The 14,739-nt window shown below is 37.0% G+C and overlaps 2 protein-coding genes across 2 annotated transcripts in view; both read left to right on the top strand.

Annotated features, from left to right (window-relative positions):
* Positions 1-14,739, top strand: part of LOC136810677 (protein inturned-like) — a 101,302-nt gene that overhangs the window by 46,454 nt on the left and 40,109 nt on the right. The window lies entirely within an intron of this gene.
* LOC136810678 (WD repeat-containing protein 36-like) overlaps positions 1-14,739 on the top strand; it is a gene marked incomplete in the record, with an annotated part of 49,598 nt that overhangs the window by 31,902 nt on the left and 2,957 nt on the right. The window contains 12 exon segments of the mRNA XM_067067255.1: positions 98-152; positions 352-484; positions 840-1,015; positions 2,915-3,035; positions 3,299-3,364; positions 3,697-3,777; positions 4,229-4,374; positions 5,012-5,117; positions 6,439-6,604; positions 6,760-6,868; positions 7,098-7,177; positions 14,343-14,450. Coding sequence (XP_066923356.1) covers positions 98-152; positions 352-484; positions 840-1,015; positions 2,915-3,035; positions 3,299-3,364; positions 3,697-3,777; positions 4,229-4,374; positions 5,012-5,117; positions 6,439-6,604; positions 6,760-6,868; positions 7,098-7,177; positions 14,343-14,450 — 1,347 coding nt within the window.

The raw sequence follows: 14,739 nt of genomic DNA, 5'->3' as shown, positions 1-14,739 counted from the left end.
TAAATGTAAAATATCACATCATAAAAACGTGTCGTCAGTAGCATGAGTTTTTCATAACTTTTCAGGTTCTCTTGACAAAAATTTTTCTTTTCTTTAGCAAGATGATTCACGAATTTAAAGGCTGGGAAGAACCAGTTGTGGTTATGGAACAGGTATGATTTAGAAATTTGAAAAATAAACAAATCAAAAAAGGATTTCAACCCTCTACTACAACTTATTCATCTTTGAGAATAAACTATTTGGCTTTAACCATATCATAGCTCTTTGTGTTATTAATCTGATCGTTAGAATTATAAAATCAGATAAAACAAGAATTGTTACATAATGATAATGTTGAATATTTTCTTTCAGTCTCCAGCTATTGATGTCATCGGGATAGGCCTACAGAGTGGTCATGTCATCCTTTATAATATCAAATTTGAAAAGAAATTAATGTCTTTTCATCAAGACTTTGGCAATATCACCTCAATTGCCTTTAGAACTGGTAAGCTTTTGCACCTGTTATGATGTTTTGTAAATTTAGATCACTTATCAAATCATTCCCACAAATACATAAGGTTTCTCCAGATTGTAGAAAAGTTATTTCCCACAAAATGCTCATAGGTCTGCAAAAAGAATGAGTTGAAAACTTTTCAAAATCCAATAGCTAGAATATTTGATATGCAGCAGGTTAATCAGAAAATCTTAATAAGAAAAGTCATGAGGGGGTATGGAAACAAATTATCCTAGTAAAAATTTTTTCAATAATCAAAAAGTGAGAGGAAGAGTCATTTTGTCTGTAAAAAAAGGTGACAAAAGTTTTCTTCAATCTTTAAATTTTTTATCTTTATCATTTTCAGACGGACAACCAGTCATGGCAACAGGAAGCACTATTGGTCATGTGACTTTCTGGGACTTGGAGAAGAAACGTTTGATCACTGTCCTGAGACATGCTCATGTAAATTCTGTCAGTGGCATGAAATTTCTTCAAAGACAACCTACAATGATCACCTCAAGTCCTGACAACTCTTTAAAGGTGAAATATAAAATTGATTTTATCAGACATAAATATTGGATTGAAACATAAAGGTACTGCAGGGGCTCTCTGGCACATACTTAGCACTATGCCATATCAAATTCTTAACAAACCTGATCTGGGAGTTCTGCCCATTGTTTTTAATTACATGGACAGAATGCACATTAGAGAGGTCAATGAAATTGGGGAAGTTATCGCAGTTTAATGAAAATGTCAGGTTACGTACTAGTTATCGCATGACTTCGAGTGCAATACGAGATATATTTTACGAGTTCCGAGATTTTTCCGTAATATTTTTCCGAGCCTTTAGGCGAGGAAAAATATCAGTAAAATCTCGGAACGAGTAAAATATCAAGTATTGCACGAGAAGTCATGAGATAACTAATTTATTGTCGACTCAAAAAAATTGTCCTGATAAAATTTCTTTTTGTTTTTGTTTTATAGTTTTCTTCTGTGTAGTTTCGAATGTTTTCATTCGAAAATCTAATTCGAACGTTAGATTCGAACAAAAATCATTCGATTTGTTCCCACCGAAAATATTCACACAAAAACAAACCAGAGAAGCATTTTTCGATCATTTTCGATCCAGAAGTTTTGTTTTGAAGATTTGCAGATTTTTCAGAGATGTATTTGAAAGTTTCTAGATTGATAATTCAAAATGCAGGTGGTGTACAGTATTGTTTCGATAGAGAAGAAACCCTTTATCATTGGATTAATCAGATTGATAACATTCAGTCTTTTTCTTGTTTTTCTATGTTTTTGTTTCGATGCATATGGAAAAGAATAGCAGAAGAGGAAAGGAGTCCCATGATAGAAATGTATGCTTGTAATAATGGTTAAAGAACAATATTTTTTCAAGAGTAAAACAATTTGAATACATTCTTGATTATCGTCAAGCTTTAAATGTTTCAAATTTTAGAAGGAAGATGTAATGATTGTTGAGTTGAAAATTCAAGGACGTACCTCGTCGAGAACGAGAATTAGGAAAGAACTTTTATAAAAATCACTCGTCATTTGGTTTAATACAAGATATTTCACTTCCCTTGCTATGTTATGAGAAATCTTATTGGGAAACATTCAAGAATCTCAAGTTTTTTTTGTATGCATTGATAAAAAACTGTTTGGTTATCACACGGACGAATTTTATACCAAAAGCTGAAAATATTTGGCTGGTCTCAAGTAGTTTTATAATTTCTTAGTTCATCAGATTTGATTTTAGTGTCTTTTATGGAAGAACTCCAAAGTAAAAGTTAATCTGAAAATAATGTTGTTGCATTTTTCCCTTTGACTCCCAAGTCAGTTTCTCCGAAAGTCAGTTCTTTTCGGCTGTTTTGTTTTGATTTTTCTCCCGCCGCTTACCCAGTCCCCCAAAAGTCAATGCGGTCATATTTCCATACTAGAGAAATATGAAATATCGCAAATATCTCGATGCCCTCGACCAATCAAAACGCTGATATTTTTTTGGGTCGGCAATAACAAGCTAAATGGTTGTGAATTGCGAATTGAGATTGGTCACCTAACCAAAATTCAACCTTTGTCTGCGTTTCCTTACAAGGAAGTTAACAAAACCTTTTGTATACGTAGATCTCTCCTGTAGGGAGGGGTTAAAATACCACATCACATTATAAATGCACGAGTTTTCCTCATTTACATTAGACCATATTTTCTTGTTGTGTTCTACTATTTGCTTCATTACCCAACTTTCATGGAGTGTTGACCAAGAAGTCTGAGGCGCTAGTACCACTATCCAAGAGTTTCAACTCCTTTCCATGTCACATTCAGTTCATAAGATAGCTGAGCTGTGAAAGCCATTGGAAGACTTCTAAAAGTCCTTTATTTCTGGGCTATTCATGTAAAATATATTCTATTTTGCTTAATTTACCAAATATATCTCTTTAGATGTGGATATTTGATAACCCAGATGGAAGTGCAAGACTGTTGAGACAGTTAAGTGGACATAGCTCACCTCCAACCAAAATACATTTTTATGGAGAACGTGGGCATATTGTTTTAACGGGAGGTTAGTTTCATAGAGATACCTTAATAAAGTCGTGCTTAAACTTGGAGATTCGAATGCCATGAGATAAAATGTGTCCTTGGGAAATTAGATATTCTGACAACATGACAACACAATAAGTAAGGAAGGAAAATGGTTTGCTATCCATATATGCGTTTAGCGTTAAATAACCAATCTTTTTATTTTCAAAAAAGACTTTTTTTTTCTTGCCAAAAATTAATTTCTATACTTTTATAATGCTATCGATCCGATGCTCTTTTATTCAGGACTAGATCGTTCACTGAGGTATTCGTCCATTGTTAGAGGATTGGGATGTACAGAACTCAGTCAAGGTAACCGAATCTTTAAATGTCACAACACTCCATCTCTACAAAGATCGATAATTCATTTTTATTTTTAGTTTCATTTTTACATTAGTTTCTTAAATTAACTTTATATTTAAGTCTGACACTCTTTTTGCTAAAGTAAATGGTTTCGACATGATATCTAAAAAGGACACCTTCTGGATCTGCCTGAATGGACTTTAAACAGATTTTTGCTGATTTATTTTCACATGGAGTGGGGCACAATAGAGTGCACATTTATTATAAACGGTTAAATGATTTCTCAATCATGTAATTACACGGAAAAACATTGTTTAAAACAAAAAGGAATTTATTTTTAGGGAGTGTCATCAGCAGGGCAAACAGCATGAGAGTTGAAGTTACGCAACTAAAACTTCCACCAATCACTTGCATTGCAGCAGGTAAGAGAAATTTAAATAATTCAAAATTGTCAACTTCTCAATTCTGCAATTATGTGCTTCCCATTTTCTTAGCAAATTAAGTGGAAACGAACCCATGACCTCTCGTCTGTGTAAAAAATTGTGGAAACAATCTGTAACCATGCTTCAATTATAGTTTCTACTAGATTTTTGATTAGGGAATAACTGGAAAACTTGATTTCAGTGAAAGGTTTTGAGACTAAAATTTCAGGGAAAGGTGTTGAAACTAAAAAGCCAAACTCTTTTTACCAGTTAAAAATCAACTTTGTTGCCACTCAAAATGTTTGCTACTTAAAAAAAGCATTTTTTTAATCTTGAAAACCCCAGATTGTATAAATTAATTAGAGCGGGCTCAACTATACAAGCCCCAGGTATTTAGTTCCAAAAGTTACCCTATTGCTACAAAAACTTTAGTAATTATGCTTTTTAACAGAATCTGCAAGAGCATACGACTGGGATAATGTGGTAACCTGTCACTTGGGCCATGGTAAAGCCCACACATGGAATTCACAAAATCGATGTATTGGTAAATACACATTCAAATGCAAGAGCAAAGATAATCAAAAGATTGTAGCAAACGTAAGTTTTCATGCAATTCTTTATTAATCTCCCTCTTCGTAAGTGTCAGAGACTATCTAGACTATGTACAGTGGACCAATCTAGCTTTCTATCTTACGAAGTCTGTCATACAGTGAGAGGTCTTCTATAAACTTAAAACGGTCACCAATTTGAAATTTTTGCGGTCAACAGGTACCTTTTGCCCCAAGGGTCCCAAAAAACCAAAAAACGTCAATTATTTCCGCGGGAAAGTGGGTTTTTTTTTAATTTGCGAAAGATTGACACTGCAACGACTTCTCTTAAAAACGCTAATTTTCACGAAATTTTCAAAGTTGAACCATTCCAGAGGCTAAACATGTTGGAATAGCGGCTACACGAAAAAAAAAGGTGAAAAAAAACTGAATTTCCATTTTTAGGGCCCGCATATCATTGAAATTTTGTAAATTTTGCTTACGCACATGCGTTTGCCAAAAGAGTCGCACTCCGCTCGCTAACGCTCGTTAATTTCAACGAATTAATGTGTGTGTGTTTTTCCGTGGAGGAGATTTTCTGTGTAGGAGACGGTTGGCTTCTGATTTATTAGCTTCTAGATCCTGATTAACAAACACATAAACTCGTTAATAACAAGGATGGTGTTTTCTCTCTACATTCTTTTTAGTGTTGCAATGTCTCAAGTTGTGGCAACTTTACAGTTATTGGATATGATAACGGACAGATTGAACGATATAATTTGCAATCGGGGCTGGACCGTGGTAGCGTAAAAGGTTTGTTCTTTTCTTAAGTTTACCCAAAGAGTATGTGGACACTGTATACAGAGTTTATTGTTCTACATCAGACGACAATCGATACTTGGATCATCAGAGGCTTTAAGCGAGAGAGAAAGTTATTGAACACTTCCTCTCACTTCCTATACATTTCCAGGCAGGGTGTTAGGGAAATATATGATGATAGAATTTCTTCCTTCACTGATAAAACTGGATATCATTTATTGACGATTTTTCAGTATGGGTTATATAAAGGTCAGTGGTTATAACAGGTTTTGCCTCACTTCAAAATGAAGGCATAAAGGAAGATTGTTTCTAATAGCCGAAAAGTCTTATGTACTTACGTGGTCATAAAAAGCTGATTCCAAGCCAATTTCAAATCGTATATTCAGATTTTGTCTTTCTTTGCTTTGATAAAAAGTTCGCCGGCGAAGCCTCGTCCAATATCTTTTCTCGCACGGTAGAATATAGCCGACGCCGGCGTATCATTATTATTCTCATTCGTTTATTCTCAAAAATGGAAACGGTAATGGAAACCCATTAAGGGCTCTGACCATAGTCCAAAAATTTATTTTGGTATTTGAACATAGAAGTTATATTTCAGGTTTCTTAACACTTTTAACAAAGAATTGCCTTTATAAATTGCTTTTTAATCGCATCCCTTAAGAGTAATTAAAAATTTAATTGCAAAAATGACGTTACGAACTTTAAAAAGATGTTAATAATATGTTGCATCACCCTCTTTTACAAAAAGTGCTTAGTTTTAATGGGTAATTAACTTTTTTGTTTCAAAATTTCTTTACACTGTCCGCAAAGAGTTGAACTATTTTAAATTTTGCGGAAAATTTTTCTAAAACGATGTGTTAAAAGTTATGACTGTTTTTTTAAGCAAAATCCAGATGAAAAATTGATGAAAAACCACTATTTTGAAGATTTGGAGACAAAGAAGCATTTACAAAAATTTTCCGCAAAAAATTTTATTGTTCGAAAAAAGATACACCATCTACTGCGAAAAATTTTTCAAAATGTTTTTTCTTCGCCGAAACTAAGCTCTTCAAAGTTGAAATACTCCTCCTCGCAAAAGTCTTCCTTTTCTTCTTCTTCAAATTTTTTCAATGCAATTTTTGAATTTTCAGATTCAGGAATAGTTTGTTTAACAGAAAATGTATAACATGCAATAGTTTTTTTGATTACATCAGTCAGAAAACACATTTTAAACACGGCAATTATGAAAAATTCACTATGGTCAGAGCCCTTAAGTAACCTTTGCGACTGATAAATTTTATGCTGTACTAATCAATTGTTCATCTAACCATTTCAGCTCACGAAAAAACAATACGTGGTTTACACATCAGCAGTGCAAATTTCGCTCTCATCTCAACGTCAGCTGATAAAACGATCAAATTCTGGAGGTTCAAAGATTTCTGTTTGGATACGGTAGTCCAATGTGAAAGTGCAGTAGCAATCAGTAAACTTCACAGAGAAAGGTACTTCCTATTTTCAAACTAATTGTCATTTTCAAACTAGCCTTTGAAAATGTAACTTCAATGAAAACCTTTCCAAGCTAAACAAAGAGCACACCTACCGAAAGCAGATTTTAAAATAACCATTTCTGAACTTCGCTGTAACTTTCTTATTTCAGTTCATTGTTGGCAGTGGCATTTGACGATTACACCATACAGATCTATGACATCGATACAAAAGCAGTCGTCAGAAGCTTCTTTGGTCACAGAAATGTCATCACTGATATAGTAAGTAGGTCGAATGGTAATATAATGAGGACAAAGACCTTCTGGGGGTATATTTACGATGCTGCAAATTTTCCTACTCTAGACAGAAATTTATCTAGTCGATACATGAATTCTTCCACCTTGCTTTGAGAAGTTTTGGGAGAAGCAGCACAAATTTCCTTTTTCTTTGTTTGAAAAGGTTTGACTTCGCCATAAAATGTTATCATCAAGACTTTTCTAAATTCTTTAGTCATGGAGTTTAGATGCTCGTTGGTTAGTTTCTTCATCAATCGATGGAACGATCAAAACATGGGATGTCCCTACCGGAAGGTAAAGTACCACATTCTACTCTAATGGGGTATAGCTAAAATGTGATGATCTCTCGAATTTGTTCACCCAAAACATTCATAACTGCTTTACTGTTTATCTAAAACGAAAGTGAACATCCAAGTAACTAAATAAAGAAGAAGCCTTTTCACTCTTTCAGTTTACCCACCTCTGTCCCCTTTTCTTTCCCCATAGTGCGGAAAGAGGTCTGATCCCCCTTCTTGGCATCCCCCAACCTTTAAAACTGCTTATCCCCCAAGGATTTTGGACAAAATTAGCTAACAAATATGTGACTCCCCAAGCGATTTGAAGTACACAAAAGTCCGATCGGCTAAAGCGGGTAAAAGACCGGTCTCATAGCGGGCGAAGAGAAATTTCAAGCGGCCTAACATTTTAGAAGATCGGCCATGAAGCGGCCAATGGAATTTTTCCAAGAACGGAAATCAAAAAGGGCAAAACAAAAAAAAAGATAAAAGGGAGGGCGCTCGAAATAAAGAAGGACCTAAGAAGCCATCAAATGTTGTAAAATAAAATGAAATGATTGCTTCCCCAGTAGAGAAGGGGGAAAGCTTCCAAAAGGGCATCTTGCAGGCTTTGCTTTCTTATAAGCTCCTGATTTGTCACAAGCTCCTGATCTGTGATGTTTCGAATGCTTGATGCAACTTTTAGAATGCGAGAGAGAAAAAGTGAAAATCACGTGAAAAGAAAGAGACACACTCAGAAGGAGTGTATTTCATCACTATTTTTGGTAAAAGTTCACGTGATAACAGGAAGGAAAGCACGCAGAGGGAGCTCAATGTAAACAAACATTTAGTAAAAGTCTGCACTCTGCTTCGTTCGTTGTTATGATTTGAAAAGAAATGTAAGAGAGCAAAGTATTTCGCTATTCAAAAATACTAGATAAACAAATTCAGAATATGTAAGTAGTTAAAAGAACAATTTTCAAGATAACCCTGTCTCACCACGAACGATCCTTTTGTTAATATCCCCGTCTCAGTCAGTGGAATTCTCTGTTATTATTCTAGACAGTGTAAAATTCTTTATAGCCGAAATTCGGTAAAACTTTAACCGAATTCCACAAGCTTTAAGCCGAATTCAACAATTACTTTTACCGAATTAGTTAAACTTTTTACCGAAGCGATTCGGTTAAACAGCCGAATTTAACCGAAACCATTTTACCGAAATTCGGTTATATTTTTGAGAAGATCCCTAAAGATATAAGCGAAAAAGGATTAATTAATCGAATATGGAAGATTAAAAATAATTGAATATAGGAGAATAAATAGTCGAGTCATTAATCAAACTTCATAAACGAAAATCGATTATATCTTTGAGAAGATCCCTAAAGAAAGCCACTAAATAGGACGCTGCCCGCTAAATAGGACGCTGGCCGCTAAATAGGCCGCTGGCCGCTAAATAGGACTCTGGCCGCTAAATAGGCCGCTGGCCGCTTAGCCGGTCTCTCGATCAAGAAAAAGCCTCTAATAGAGGCCTTGAGGCCGTTCTTGGAAAAATTCCATTGGCCGCTTCATGGCCGATCTTCTAAAATGTTAGGCCGCTTGAAATTTTTCTTCGCCCGCTATGAGACCGGTCTTTTACCCGCTTTAGCCGATCGGACTTTTGTGTACTTCAAATCGCTTGGGGAGTCACATATGATAAATATCTTTAGAGAGAGAAAGTGAAATCATAAACTTCTTTCTTCTTTTTGACCCAGACTACTCTAACAGAAAACTTCCTTCCTTTCATGAAGACCAAATTTCATAATAGTGCTTGAAAATAATCTACAATGTATATGCACGTTCGCTTTTAGCTGTAAAAGAGTGTATTTGAACTCTTTCACTTCACCCACCTCTGTCCCCTTTTCTTTCCCTTCTTGCAGTTCTAACGACCTCTGTTTTCTCAGGTCTTACTTCAAACTGCTAAAGAAGGAGAAGAAAAGACTAACCAAAATTGATGTGCACGTTCGCTTTTAGCTGTAAAAGAGTGTATTTGAACTCTTTCACTTCACCCACCTCTGTCCCCTTTTCTTTCCCTTCTTGCAGTTCTTACGACCTTTGTTTTCTCAGGTCTTCCCTTCAAACTGCTAACGAAGGAGAAGAAAAGACTAACCAAAATTGATGTGCACGTTCGCTTTTAGCTGTAAAAGAGTGTATTTGAACTCTTTCACTTCACCCACCTCTGTCCCCTTTTCTTTTCCCTCTTTCAGTTCTAACGACCTCTGTTTTCTCAGGTCTTCCTTCGAACTTCTAAAGAAGGAGAAGAAAAGACTAACCAAAATTGATGTGCACGTTCGCTTTTAGCTGTAAAAGAGTGTATTTGAACTCTTTCACTTCACCCACCTCTGTCCCCTTTTGTTTCCCTTCTTGCAGTTCTTACGACCTTTGTTTTCTCAGGTCTTCCCTTCAAACTGCTAACGAAGGAGAAGAAAAGACTAACCAAAATTGATGTGCACGTTCGCTTTTAGCTGTAAAAGAGTGTATTTGAACTCTTTCACTTCACCCACCTCTGTCCCCTTTTCTTTTTCCTCTTTCAGTTCTAACGACCTCTGTTTTCTCAGGTCTTCCTTCGAAACTGCTAAAGAAGGAGAAGAAAAGACTAACCAAAATTGATGTGCACGTTCGCTTTTAGCTGTAAAAGAGTGTATTTGAACTCTTTCACTTCACCCACCTCTGTCCCCTTTTCTTTCCCTTCTTGCAGTTCTAACGACCTCTGTTTTCTCAGGTCTTCCTTCAAACTGCTAAAGAAGGAGAAGAAAAGACTAACCAAAATTGATGTGCACGTTCGCTTTTTGCTGTAAAAGAGTGTATTTGAACTCTTTCACTTCACCCACCTCTGTCCCCTTTTCTTTCCCTTCTTGCAGTTCTTACGACCTTTGTTTTCTCAGGTCTTCCCTTCAAACTGCTAACGAAGCCGAAGAAAAGACTAACCAAAATTGATGTGCACGTTCGCTTTTAGCTGTAAAAGAGTGTATTTGAACTCTTTCACTTCACCCACCTCTGTCCCCTTTTCTTTTCCCTTTTGCAGTTCTTACGACCTCTGTCTTCTCAGGTCTTCCCTTCGAACTGGTTTAGAGGGAGAGGAAAAGACTAACCGAAATTGATGTGCACGTCCGCTTTTAGCTGTAAAAGAGTGTATTTGAACTCTTTCACTTCACCCACCTATCTCCCCTTTTCTTTCCCTTCTTGCAGTTCTAACGACCTCTGTTTTGTCAGGTCTTCCTTCAAACTGCTAAAGAAGGAGAAGAAAAGACTAACCAAAATTGACGTGCACGTTCGCATTTAGCTGTGAAAGAGTATATTTGAACTCTTTCACTTCACCCACCTCTGTCCCCTTTTCTTTCCCTTCTTTCAGTTCTAACGACCTCTGTTTTCTCAGGTCTTCCCTTCAAACTGCTAAAGAAGGAGAAGAAAAGACTAACCAAAATTGACGTGCACGTTCGCTTTTAGCTGTAAAAGAGTATATTTGATCTCTTTCACTTCACCCACCTCTGTCCCCTTTTCTTTCCCTTCTTGCAGTTCTAACGACCTCTGTTTTCTCAGGTCTTACTTCAAACTGCTAAAGAAGGAGAAGAAAAGACTAACCAAAATTGATGTGCACGTTCGCTTTTAGCTGTAAAAGAGTGTATTTGAACTCTTTCACTTCACCCACCTCTGTCCCCTTTTCTTTCCCTTCTTGCAGTTCTAACGACCTCTGTTTTCTCAGGTCTTCCTTCAAACTGCTAAAGAAGGAGAAGAAAAGACTAACCAAAATTGATGTGCACGTTCGCTTTTTGCTGTAAAAGAGTGTATTTGAACTCTTTCACTTCACCCACCTCTGTCCCCTTTTCTTTCCCTTCTTGCAGTTCTTACGACCTTTGTTTTCTCAGGTCTTCCCTTCAAACTGCTAACGAAGGAGAAGAAAAGACTAACCAAAATTGATGTGCACGTTCGCTTTTAGCTGTGAAAGAGTATATTTGAACTCTTTCACTTCACCCACCTCTGTCCCCTTTTCTTTCCCTTCTTGCAGTTCTAACGACCTCTGTTTTCTCAGGTCTTCCTTCGAACTTCTAAAGAAGGAGAAGAAAAGACTAACCAAAATTGATGTGCACGTTCGCTTTTAGCTGTAAAAGAGTGTATTTGAATTCTTTCACTTCACCCACCTCTGTCCCCTTTTGTTTCCCTTCTTGCAGTTCTTACGACCTTTGTTTTCTCAGGTCTTCCCTTCAAACTGCTAACGAAGGAGAAGAAAAGACTAACCAAAATTGATGTGCACGTTCGCTTTTAGCTGTAAAAGAGTGTATTTGAACTCTTTCACTTCACCCACCTCTGTCCCCTTTTCTTTTCCCTCTTTCAGTTCTAACGACCTCTGTTTTCTCAGGTCTTCCTTCGAACTTCTAAAGAAGGAGAAGAAAAGACTAACCAAAATTGATGTGCACGTTCGCTTTTAGCTGTAAAAGAGTGTATTTGAACTCTTTCACTTCACCTACCTCTGTCCCCTTTTTTTCCCTTCTTGCAGTTCTAACGACCTCTGTTTTCTCAGGTCTTCCTTCAAACTGCTAAAGAAGGAGAAGAAAAGACTAACCAAAATTGATGTGCACGTTCGCATTTTGCTGTAAAAGAGTGTATTTGAACTCTTTCACTTCACCCACCTCTGTCCCCTTTTCTTTCCCTTCTTGCAGTTCTTACGACCTTTGTTTTCTCAGGTCTTCCCTTCAAACTGCTAACGAAGCCGAAGAAAAGACTAACCAAAATTGATGTGCACGTTCGCTTTTAGCTGTAAAAGAGTGTATTTGAACTCTTTCACTTCACCCACCTCTGTCCCCTTTTCTTTCCCCTTTTGCAGTTCTTACGACCTCTGTCTTCTCAGGCCTTCCCTTCGAACTACTTTAGAGGGAGAAGGAAAGACTAACCAAAATTGATGTGCACGTTCGCTTTTAGCTGTAAAAGAGTGTACTTGAACTCTTTCACTTCACCCACCTCTGTCCCCTTTTCTCTCCCCTCTTGCAGTTCTTACGACCTCTGTTTTCTCAGGTCTTTCCATCGAACTACTTTAGAGGGAGAAGAAAAGACTAACCAAAATTGATGTGCACGCTTGCTTTTAGCTGTAAGAGAGAGTATTTGAACTCTTTCACTTCACCCACCTCTGTCTCCTTTTCTTTCCCCTCTTGCAGTTCTTACGACCTCTGTTTTCTCAGGTCTTCCCTTCGAACTACTTTAGAGGGAGAAGAAAAGACTAACCAAAATCGATGTGCACGTTCGCTTTTAGCTGTAAAAGAGTGTATTTGAACTCTTTCACTTCACCCACCTCTGTCCCCTTTTATTTCCCCTCTTGCAGTTCTTACGACCTTTGTTTTCTCAGGTCTTCCCTTCGAACTACTTTAGAGGGAGAAGAAAAGACTAACCAAAATTGATGTGCACGTTCGCTTTTAGCTGTAAAAGAGTGTATTTGAACTCTTTCACTTCACCCAACTCTGTCCCCTTTTCTTTCCCTTCTTGCAGTTCTAACGACCTCTGTTTTCTCAGGTCTTCCTTCAAACTGCTAAAGAAGGAGAAGAAAAGACTAACCAAAATTGATTTGCACGTTCGCTTTTAGCTGTAAAAGAGTGTATTTGAACTCTTTCACTTCACCCACCTCTGTCCCCTTTTCTTTCCCTTCTTGCAGTTCTTACGACCTCTGTTTTCTCAGGTCTTACTTCAAACTGCTAAAGAAGGAAAAGAAAAGACTAACCAAAATTGATGTGCACGTTCGCTTTTAGCTGTAAAAGAGTGTATTTGAACTCTTTCACTTCACCCACCTCTGTCCCCTCTTTTTTCCCTTCTTGCAGTTCTAACGACCTCTGTTTTCTCAGGTCTTACTTCAAACTGCTAAAGAAGGAGAAGAAAAGACTAACCAAAATTGATTTGCACGTTCGCTTTTAGTTGTAAAAGAGTGTATTTGAACTCTTTCACTTCACCCACCTCTGTCCCCTTTTCTTTCCCTTCTTGCAGTTCTTACGACCTCTGTTTTCTCAGGTCTTACTTCAAACTGCTAAAGAAGGAAAAGAAAAGACTAACCAAAATTGATGTGCACGTTCGCTTTTAGCTGTAAAAGAGTGTATTTGAACTCTTTCACTTCACCCACCTCTGTCCCCTCTTCTTTCCCTTCTTGCAGTTCTAACGACCTCTGTTTTCTCAGGTCTTACTTCAAACTGCTAAAGAAGGAGAAGAAAAGACTAACGAAAATTTGATGTGCACGTTCGCTTTTAGCTGTAAAAGAGTGTATTTGAACTCTTTCACTTCACCCACCTCTGTCCCCTTTTCTTTCCCTTCTTGCAGTTCTGACGACCTCTGTTTTCTCAGGTCTTCCTTCAAACTGCTAAAGAAGGAGAAGAAAAGACTTACCAAAATTGATGTGCACGTTCGCATTTAGCTGTAAAAGAGTATATTTGAACTCTTTCACTTCACCCACCTATGTCCCTTTTCTTTCCTCTCTTGCAGTTCTTACGACCTCTGTCTTCTCAGGCCTTCCCCTCGAACTACTTTAGAGGGAGAAGGAAAGACTAACCAAAATCGATGTGCACGTTCGCTTTTAGCTGTAAAAGAGTGTATTTGAACTCTTTCACTTCACCCACCTCTGTCTTCTTTTCTTTTCCCTCTTTCAGTTCTAACGACCTCTGTTTTCTCAGATCTTCCTTCGAACTTCTAAAGAAGGAGAAGAAAAGACTAACCAAAATTGTTGTGTACGTTCGCTTTTAGCTGTGAAAAAGTATATTTGAACACTTTCACTTCACCCACCTATGTCCCCTTTTCTTTTTCTTCTTGCAGTTCTAACGACCTCTGTTTTCTCAGGTCTTCCATCAAACTACTTTAGAGGGAGAAGACAAACCGAAATTCAGTGCACACGCCATGTAAAAAAGCTGATTACTTACCTCTTTGATCTTTGCTTAGCTTGAAATGGAATTCTATTTTACTTTCCTTTTTCTGGACGTTAGTTTTTAGAAGTTGTTATTTGACGTCAATTTTTTATTGTCTTTTCTATTGACGTCATGTGACGTCATATCGTGTTCCACCTTATCTTTGATATGATAGAATATAACAATAATCAATTTTTTGAAATGAGATCTATCGTCTCCATTTGATACAGTCAATCAAAAATCACATCTGATCTTTTAAACATGCCGACACAATCGATCTTGTTTCTTTTGTCGTAGGTTGATAGACTGTTTTCTTGTGGAAGAGGCACCTACAAGCGTCGCTTTTTCACCGTCCGGAGAAATGCTTGCCTCTACTCACCAAGATAATGTTGGAATATTCTTATGGTAAGAACTTTCATGAGTTTTCATTTTTTTAACCAAAGTGAGTCCGAAGGAAATCGTGAAATATTTCTTGAAGTGATAGTGATATTTATGTCCACAACAAACCAGTGCTTTAGTGAAGCGAAAATCTTTCGTTTGAATCTCACTCTGGTTCTCACCTTTAAAGTTCGCTATTAGATTAAGATCGCTGTCGCTGTCGTTTGTATTATTTTTTATGGTAAGTCTTTGAAGATGGTTGAGATTGATAGGAGATAACTAATTTCACATCCAAAAACCCGTCCCGAAGGTAATC

Source organism: Clytia hemisphaerica, unplaced genomic scaffold, assembly GCF_902728285.1.
Source record: "Clytia hemisphaerica strain Z4C2 unplaced genomic scaffold, Clytia hemisphaerica genome assembly, whole genome shotgun sequence".
Lineage (NCBI taxonomy): Eukaryota > Metazoa > Cnidaria > Hydrozoa > Leptothecata > Clytiidae > Clytia > Clytia hemisphaerica.
This window is presented reverse-complemented; position numbering and strand designations above follow the sequence as displayed.